Source organism: Homalodisca vitripennis, unplaced genomic scaffold (assembly GCF_021130785.1).
Source record: "Homalodisca vitripennis isolate AUS2020 unplaced genomic scaffold, UT_GWSS_2.1 ScUCBcl_843;HRSCAF=3674, whole genome shotgun sequence".
NCBI lineage: Eukaryota > Metazoa > Arthropoda > Insecta > Hemiptera > Cicadellidae > Homalodisca > Homalodisca vitripennis.
Window position 1 is genome coordinate 86,891 of NW_025776958.1, and position 9,497 is coordinate 96,387.

The window sequence follows — 9,497 nt, forward strand, 5'->3', positions numbered from 1 at the left end:
TTCCCATGTATTCAATTTTCATTTTTATTTTGTCACACAGATTATGATGTTCGTACAAAAAGTTGTGAAATACTGTTGCCTACCTTAAACGTAAACACTGCTGACAATCAGCATAGGTCCTGTTGCGGAGCCGGTCCCCTCCTCTTTGTGGGCTATAAATATTCGCACTCCACGCACAGCAGATACTGACTGAGAGAGTGAGCGGTAGGAGCAAACTAGTGATGTGACGAGTCGAATAGTTCTACTCGGTCAACTCGAGTCAGACTCCACTCGAGTCGACTCGAGTGACAATTCCGTTCTATTCGAGTAGAGTCAACTCGCATTTCGTATTCTATTCACTAATCACTATCCCACCCAAACCAAAGGGAACCCGAGATTGGACGACTCGGTACGAACTCGTCCGGCTCGCTCCGACTCGTTACGAACTCGTCCGACTCGCTCCGACTCGTTACGAACTCTTACGACTCGCTACGAACTCGTCCGACTCGCTCCGAACTTTTAGCGCGATCCATCTCTTGTCAGACAGAATAAGTCATTTTGTTCATAACCCTAAGTGATGTTTTGAAAGTGATCTGTAGCCATTATTAATTTTCATTCTATCTAACTATGCCTCGGTACAACAAAAAATCTGTGGTATGGGAGTTTTACAAGAAAACTACAGATAATCGAGTGCAATGTAAGTTGTGTTCATCTTCCTATAAACATTTCGGAAACACATCTAACTTAGTAACACATCTAAAGAATAAACATCCAGTTCAGTATTTGGACACCTCTGATAGACAGCCATCTCCTGGAATTTCAAGGAAGTCAAGCACGAATCTTCCAGCAGGTCCCTTGGTTGATTCCGTAAGTAATGATGCTTCTACTAGTGGAACACAAACACAAGATACCAACATATCTTGTGATAATTTTGATTCAGAACCTCCACGCAAACGCCATAAACAAATGAGACTAGTAGCACCTACCAAAATAAATCAAAAATCTGTTGATGACGCTTTGTTAGACATGATAGTTTTAGATTATCAGCCCTTACAGATAGTAGAGAATGTTGGTTTCAAAAACTACACTAAGAAACTTAACCCGGACTACACTCTTCCAAGCAGAAAACTGTTATCGACCAAATTACTCGATGAACGGTATAAGGTATGCTCAGAAGCCCTTAAACAAAAACTAGCAACAGTTGAAAATATTGCATTGACAACAGATATCTGGACGTCAGATAGTAATAGAAGTTACATGTCTTTAACATGTCATTTCATCCTTGATGCCAAGTTAAATTCTAACGTGTTATCTACCTCTGAGTTACCCTTGGATCATACATCTGATAACATAGCTAACGCTATAAGAAACATTGCAGAAGAGTGGCAAGTACATCATAAAATTGTCGCTGTTGTTACTGATAATGCCAGCAATGTTAAAAAGGCTGTCAGAGAAATTTTACATTTGCGTAATCACTACTGTGTTGCGCACACATTAAATCTTGCCGTTAAGGATTGCATATCGAAGGGCAATGATGAAAATGATCATTTAAAACATGATGAATTGATCAAAATTATCAGCAAATGTCGTTCAATTGTGACTCATTTCAACCATAGTGCTAAATCTTCCTATAAATTGATAGATATTCAAAATCAAATGGGTCTAGAAACGCTTAAATTGAAGCAAGATGTCCCAACTCGGTGGAATGCAACTTTATTTATGTTGGAACGGTTGGTCAAAGTTAAAATTCCTCTTTCAGCTACTCTGCCACTTATACAGTCACCTGTACCATCTCTAAATGCTTCTGAGTGGGATATAATTGACGACTGCATTGCTTTACTCCAGCCTATAGAAAAAATGTCAACATTTTTGTGCGGAGAAGCTTACCCTACACTATCCAGTGTTATACCATTAGTAAGAGGACTTCAAAGTGTACTAATAAAAAAGAACCCCCAAACAGATGCAGGTAAACATCTAAAATCATCACTAATTGAAGTCATTGACAAAAGACTGAATGTTTATGAAAATAACAGGACATCAGCCAAAGCAACGTTCCTGGATCCTCGTTTTAAGAAAAAGGCCTTTGGTGTTGAATCCAATGCCCAAAACGCTCAGAAGTGGGTAATTGAAGAACTGACCAAACTCCAACCCGAATCAAGACAACCTCACACACAAAGCCTACCACCACAACCTGAGCCAAGGCAATCAGAAGAGGACAATCTGTGGGAAACTTTTGAAAAAAAGGTAGCTGAATTGACCACCTTTCAAACGCCAACTTCTTCAGCAACAATATTGATAAATCAGTATATAGAACTACCGTATTTAGACAGAAAAGCGAATCCACTCCAGTTTTGGGAAGAGAGGAAGCACATTTTCCCTTCACTTTATAAACTAGCCCAAATGTATTTGTGTATTCCTGCAACTTCTGTTTCTTCTGAACGTTTGTTTTCTAAGGCTGGGATGGTTGCCAATGAACGCAGGAACAGACTACTGCCTAAAAAATTGGACAGTATTTTATTCTTAAACAGCTGGAGCAAGCCTACAGTACCAAATTCAATGTAGGATGTACCTATTCTGTTTAAACTGTGTAGTGTATAATACAGACTAACCTGTGACAAATAATTATTATATTGTATTATTATTATATTATATTTTTATCATATTATATTATTATTATATTACATTTGTATTATATTATATTATTATTATATTATATTATATTATTATAATATTATATATATATATATATATATATATATATATATATATATATATATATATATTATAATTATTCATCCAATTCATTATTACAAATATAAAAAGATACTGTTTATTTCTTAGATATATGTTTTTTACGATGTCTATATTCAATTGAAATGTTGTGCAACATACTCGTATAGTATAATATAGTAATACTTAAATATATTACACTATTGTAATCTTATGTGTTTAATTATTCATATACCATTCATAGGGAAAAGACATAATAAGATGTGTGTGTATATATATATTTTTAAATTTACATGCAATACCAAATATTACACCAAATTACATAAAAATTAAAATAGTTAGTTTTAATATAGTATTGTATTTTATAGGAATTAAATACAAGTGTGAACTAGAAGTATTTTTTATTTTTTACAAACTCCCACGTTATGTATAATACAGTGTTAACTCAGATAAATGGTTCTAAAAAATGGAATATAAAATCAAGTAATATCGCGAATCAGTTCTGTTTTACTCGCATTCAACAGTGCAGGTCAACGAATTGCAGGAGTCGGGTGAATACTGAATACAATTAATTATAGTGAATACGAGTCGGCTGGAGGTCCGCTACCCGAGGATGTGAATAGCGAATCCGAGTCGGCTGACTCGAGTCACGACTCGAGTAGGTAAAGTATTCGAATACGAGTTAAGGTTGGGACACACATAACCGCACCGCGCCCGACACGTGAGTCGGCCGAGTGTCGGTGCGGGCTCGGCTCGGTTACCGCGAGGCCACACTTGTCCGTACGCTGTCCGAGCGTAACGATCTCACTGCTTGTAAATAGAGCGTATGTCTTTTGTATTTCGGAGTGACGGATAATATTTGTGCAATTTATGAATTTGATTTAAAAAAAATTATTGCTTTATCTACCTTGAGCCAGTTAGAAGCATGTTCAGCAAATTCAAAAGTAGTGACTTAGGAATAATTGCTATGGCTCTGGAGGAAGAAGACGAAGAAAGACGAAAACAGCGACCTGTTACAAGACGAAAGTGGGTTGATAACGCTTGGAAGAGAAGGACGATAGAAGGAGAGTTTTACACATTGATGCCTCATCTCATTGATAACGAAACAAAATTTTATGAGTATTTTAGGATGTCTCTAATCACATTTCATAAACTGTTATCGAAAGTAGAAGCACATTTGCACAAAGAAGATACATTTTGGAGGCAAGCTATAACTCCAAAACATCGTTTGGCTGTGTGTTTAAGGTAAGTGTTGATTTAATGTTATAACATGAGATATTACTAATTTTGAAGCATAAATATCACTATACAATTTCTGATATTATTTATTTTCTTGTATAATATTGTGCTATTTTTAAATATTTGGGAAAACTAATAGTAGCTTATATAGGTAACTATGGAGGTGTCCACCAAGGTGAGTCTATAGGTAAAATAGTAACAAGAATAATCCATACACCTACTAAAACTACAATAAAAGTGGAAAAAGGTGAGAATACAACTCTGTGACATTTCAAACAAAATATTATTAAGGAAAACTACAAATTCAGAAAAAAAAACATTATGAAATCCATTAGTAGGTTACATTATGTTCTGAAATTTACACTTTAAATTTTAAACAATTGTATTAAGAAAATTAATATTTTTCAAAATCATAAGTTACTTCTTGGTCAGCATTACTTGTCTCATCTATGGGTGATCCACGTGTAGCTGAGGATGTCGATGAAGACGAAGAAAATGTCATGAAATGTCCCATCGAGAAATTCCCTTGGCAATTAAACTGAACTTGTTTTAATTCAATTTCCTGCACTATGTTAAATATTTTCCCTTTGGCTTCAATTAGCAGTTCAGGATTTAGTGATTTCAAGGAAGGTGCTATACCAGCTAAAAAAGCATCTACTGGATGTTTGTTCTAGTTGTTGAGGAGCCCTTTTCTCAGCTGCTTTCTCAGCTAGTATGAAGGCCATAAGCTGACTAGATGGAGATTCGTAGTGAATAGACTTTCCACTTTCTTGAAAACCTGCCATTTTCCGTTTTATCGGTTTTGGTTTAATGAACTTGTTATCTTCCAATGCAGTACTTGATGATGGTGTTTTGGCGATATTAGTGTTTTCATCTTCACTTGTTGGTTGTTCATGAGTATTTTCTTCAAGGTTTTTTTCTTCAACAAGCTCCTGCTCATTTACTTCCTCCTCATTTTGTTGTGAGAACACATTGGTGATTCCTTCTCGTTCTCCAAGAAAAGGTACCAGGAATGAAAGAATATCTTCGTATTTATACTTCCGGAATGCAACACTTGCCTGTCCAGATTTGGTCTTTCTTTTTTGTAGTGTCCTACGAAGCTGGTCTCGAATAGAGCTCCACTTTCTTTTGCATTCTTCTACTCCACCTATACCAAACAGCAAAAACATTTATATAAAATATTTATTACGACTGTTAATTTTTGACACGAAGTATTTGTATTGCTTGTTGCAGATTTCTGGCTACTGGAGATTCATTCAAGACTATTTCTTTCAGCTACAGACTGGGCAGATCAACAGTAGCAGCAATTGTTCATGACACTTGTAGAACAATAGTGAAGGTTCTCTTAAACGAAGTTATGCCAATACCTAATGAAGAAGGGTGGCATACCATAGCAAACGAATTTTGGAATGAGTGGCAGTTCCCAAACTGTATTGGTGCTTTGGATGGTAAGCACATCACAATACAAGCCCCTAAGTTATCAGGAAGTCTCTATTGGAATTATAAAAAAACTTATTCAATTGTTCTGTTGGCTCTGGTTGATCCTTGCTACAACTTTATTGTAGTAGATGTGGGTGGATATGGAAAAAACTCAGATGGAGGTATTTTCTCAAATTCAAAATTTGGTAAAGCATTGGAAAGTGAAAAACTTAATATTCCAAAGAAAAGAGCTCTTCCTGGAACAAACTTAGAACTTCCACTGGTTTGTGTTGCTGACGAAGCATTCGCTCTCAAACCGTACATGATGAGGCCATATCCAGGTAAAGGCTTGACAGATGAAAAGACTGTTTTCAACTACCGGTTAAGTAGAGCAAGAAGGGTCTCAGAAAATGCTTTCGGTATCTTGCAGCAAAAGTTCCGAATATTTACTAGAAGGATACAAGGAAACCCCGAGAACATAACAATGGCTACACTAGCTGCTTGCATATTACACAACTTTATTAGGAAAAATGAAGGTTGGAATTTGCGTGAGAGCTCTGAAAATCAATCCCATGCAGAAGAGTCTTCAGAAGGAAGACCAATAACTCTACAGAGACTGCCTCGGGTTCGTGGAAGGTCTACGGAAGAAGCATTCGCTGTGAGAGAACACCTTAAACATTTCTTTAGTTCGCCAGAAGGATCTGTGAGCTGGCAAGAACAATCTACTTCAGTCGTTTAGTTCATTGCTTAAGAAATGAATGTTAATTTCAATGTTAATTGGTACAAACAGCTAGTGCGTAAAATTTGTTAATAACAATATCATGATTATGTTTTTTCCCTATTATTCTTGTTTATTGTGTTTTCATTGCAGCAAATTTCAATAAAATACACTGCAAACAGTATATTTTGTATTACTTTAACACAAGAACGTATAGTGTGAGGCCATAGTTTGCCATGTTGCAGATCGTTTTTATAATAATGGGTAAAACATAGTAAATATCAGCGACCAAAGAAGAACATAGACTGGCAATCGGGGCGCGCGGCTGAAGCCGGTAATCACCAGAGTGGTGGGGATGGAAGTGGATGAGTCACCCACTACCGAGCGTCCGTGTGGCGGCAGGCAGGGCCGCTATTGGTGTGTGCCACTAATAGAAATTCTTTGATATCTTGTAAGAATAGGGGTGGACTTTTACAGCCCTCAAATGGAGTTTCTTTTGTATGCAGGATATGTGAAAAATTGATTAAGTCTGAAATTTTAGACAGCAGTTTTATTGCAAAGAAAAATAATTTAATTAATTCTATGACATCAAAAAGTATTGCAACACTGCATTGGTAGGGAAATTTTCACAACTGACAATCATTTTACACATCAAGATCCAGACACTAACCATTTCATATTACTTATTAAGGCAATATGTCTAAAATATTTTAAAGTCAGGCTCACCATTTTTCGAAATTGTATAACGAAAAATTACATAAACAGAGAGTTCGTAATCATTTAACGAAAGCTGTGATATTCCTTGGGTAGTAGACTTCATATTCTGTCAGTCTTGTTCTTCAGTTATTTTCACAAATAAAAAGATATCATACAAGTAATAACTCATATATATATATATATATATATATATATATATATATATATATATACGTGGTGGATTATATAATGTGTATTATTGGAAGTTTTTTTAAGAATGATCAACTAAAATATACTTCGATGGAATGGGTGTACATTTTATTTCCTTGTAAGTAAGGAATATAAACTAAATACCATAAAGATACTGTAAAAACTATACTGTAACCTGTATAGAATGTTAGAAATCATTCATTGATATATACTGTAACACCAAATAAACAGTAACATTGTAAACTGTAACATTACATAAAAAGTTAACTTACTATTTAAGTTAGACATTCAAGTTATTCCGTATTGTAAAAGGTTTAATTTAGAGGCTATTGCTTTAAATACATATCATATTTCATTTTATTATGTACTTCTTGTTTTTGAAACCCACTACAACGATTAGTTGATTTAATCAAATTTAGATATATTCCCATAATAAGTTACTAATGTTTATAGATTTGAGTATAAAAGAGGTTGAGCATTTAAACATTTAACCTATTGCAGCGTATGGAGGCGAAGCAGCGGGCACGTGTTTGCGCCGCATGAAATTTGTATCTGCTTTATACCTCGTTTCTCGACAAACTGTTTACTCCAAAAATTTATAAAAAATACTACGGTAAAATTTGGTTTATTATCTCAAACTTTCTCGCAGACGAAACTCGCCTGACCAATAAATAAAAAAAGTAGCAGCCGACTCATTATTTCATGTTCATCGCCAAAGCTCAATTTGGTTTTAATTAATTAATATTTATTTTATAGCACTTGTAATAAACTTTTAAAATATTTATCTACTACATCGTCATTGCCATAGTATTGACTACAAAATTGTGAAATTTCAAGTTTTTATCCCAACTCTAACTGTATAATCCAACGGTGTTAATGAAAAGCGGCGAATTAAAATGTATACTCGCTACTATTTTCGTACTAAGAAACTTTATTGTAAATAAATTATTTTTATTTGACCTTTAATGCAGTTAAAATAATAAAACGTACAAAATTTTCATAGAAACATTGTAAATTTGCCCATGCGAAATACCGGGATAAATTTTACCAAATAAATCCAATACATTTACATAATTCTAATTTAGTTATTTAAAATTACTTAATATACAACATAGTTTTATAATTACTTATTATTAGAACAATATAAAATACCAACTGATGTATTTTATTAGCACAATAAGAAAATATGACCAGTTTACTCTAAAAAATATTTCCAATACTTTTATCAATAAATTTGATTTTGAATTTCAATAAAATACACTACAAACAGTATATTTTGTATTACTTTAACACAAGAACGTTTAGTGTGAGGCCATAGTTTGCCATGTTGCAGATAGTTTTATAATAATGGGTAAAACATAGTAAATATTAGTAAAATATATAATATAGTCAATAGTCAAGTATTTATTGCGGAGACAAAGAGTACAATTGTATAGCAGTACTAGAGTACATGTTTATTTTCCGTACTTGAAAACTATATTGTAAATTAATTATTTTAATTTTAAGTATATTGCAGTTAAAATAATAAAAAACGTACAAAATGTCAGCGCACGATGTAGGGTTAGTATACTAAATAATTCAATTAAATAAAACGTTTGCTGAAATATTTTTACAAAGAAGAACGCAAATGTGACCAACTCTTTTTAAATTTATAATTACCCTCTCCAAGCTCCAAATTGTCAGCAATTTTCTTCCACACTTTCTCCTTGTATTCTGTATTCCGATATTTGTCATTCGACTGGTCATAAACTACAGGAAACTTCCTTATTTCTTCAATAAGTTTCTCCACATCCATGGCTGATGCCGCTCAAAAGAGATCTCTCAGACCGCACCGTGCCCGTCAAAATTCAAACCTGAACTATCGGTGACGGTGCGGCCACGGTGCGGCCACGACGGTCTGGTGTCGGTGCGGACGTGTCTGAACTTGCAGGTTAAATACTGCGCAGCAATTGTTTCACCGTGTGACGGCCAACAATCGGCCGACTCACGTGTCGGGCGCGGTGCGGTTATGTGTGTCCCAACCTTTACTCGAGTTGAAAGAGTATTCGACTCGGCACATCACTAGAGCAAACAATGTAATGCGACGAGCACGTCGAGACTTGCAACCCCCACCACCCGGCTGCTTGGGTTTGGCCTGACCTTGAACCCGGCCACATTAGCAGCGTTGCCAATCGGGTGGTAATTACCACATTTTGTGGTAATTTAAGGTCTCGGTGGTATTTCAGGTGGTAATTTTGCCCCGGTGGTAAATTGGTGGTAACTTTAAATTAATTAGGGAAAACAACGAACACTGAGAATTCCGCTTTCAGGTAACCTGATTGATTTCCCATTCAACACATTCAATCGATATAATATTACAATATGTATTCAGATTGTTGTTGTTTTTAATACTCTATGCTAAGATAGAAATTGACGGTTGGCATAGTTAGTCTATGATAACAACAACACCAGGGATATTTAGTCTATGCTGTTAGTAATAGTGTTAGTGTTCTTCTTCTCTTGAATT

General features: G+C 35.0%; 2 protein-coding genes across 2 annotated transcripts; one reads left to right on the forward strand and one right to left on the reverse strand.

Annotated features, from left to right (window-relative positions):
- The first annotated feature begins 236 nt into the window (after window positions 1-236).
- Window positions 237-2,541, forward strand: LOC124371029 (E3 SUMO-protein ligase ZBED1-like). The gene has a single exon (XM_046829337.1). The coding sequence runs from the start codon at window positions 607-609 to the stop codon at window positions 2,539-2,541; it is 1,935 nt and encodes a 644-aa protein (XP_046685293.1). The 5' UTR covers window positions 237-606.
- A 42-nt stretch (window positions 2,542-2,583) lies between these two features.
- On the reverse strand, window positions 2,584-9,016 carry LOC124371030 (transcription factor Adf-1-like). The gene is made up of 3 exons (XM_046829338.1): window positions 8,651-9,016; window positions 4,607-5,095; window positions 2,584-2,588 (listed from the first exon to the last, which is right to left on the reverse strand). The coding sequence occupies exons 1-3, from the start codon at window positions 8,784-8,786 to the stop codon at window positions 2,584-2,586; spliced, it is 630 nt and encodes a 209-aa protein (XP_046685294.1). The 5' UTR covers window positions 8,787-9,016.
- Window positions 9,017-9,497: the final 481 nt, after the last annotated feature.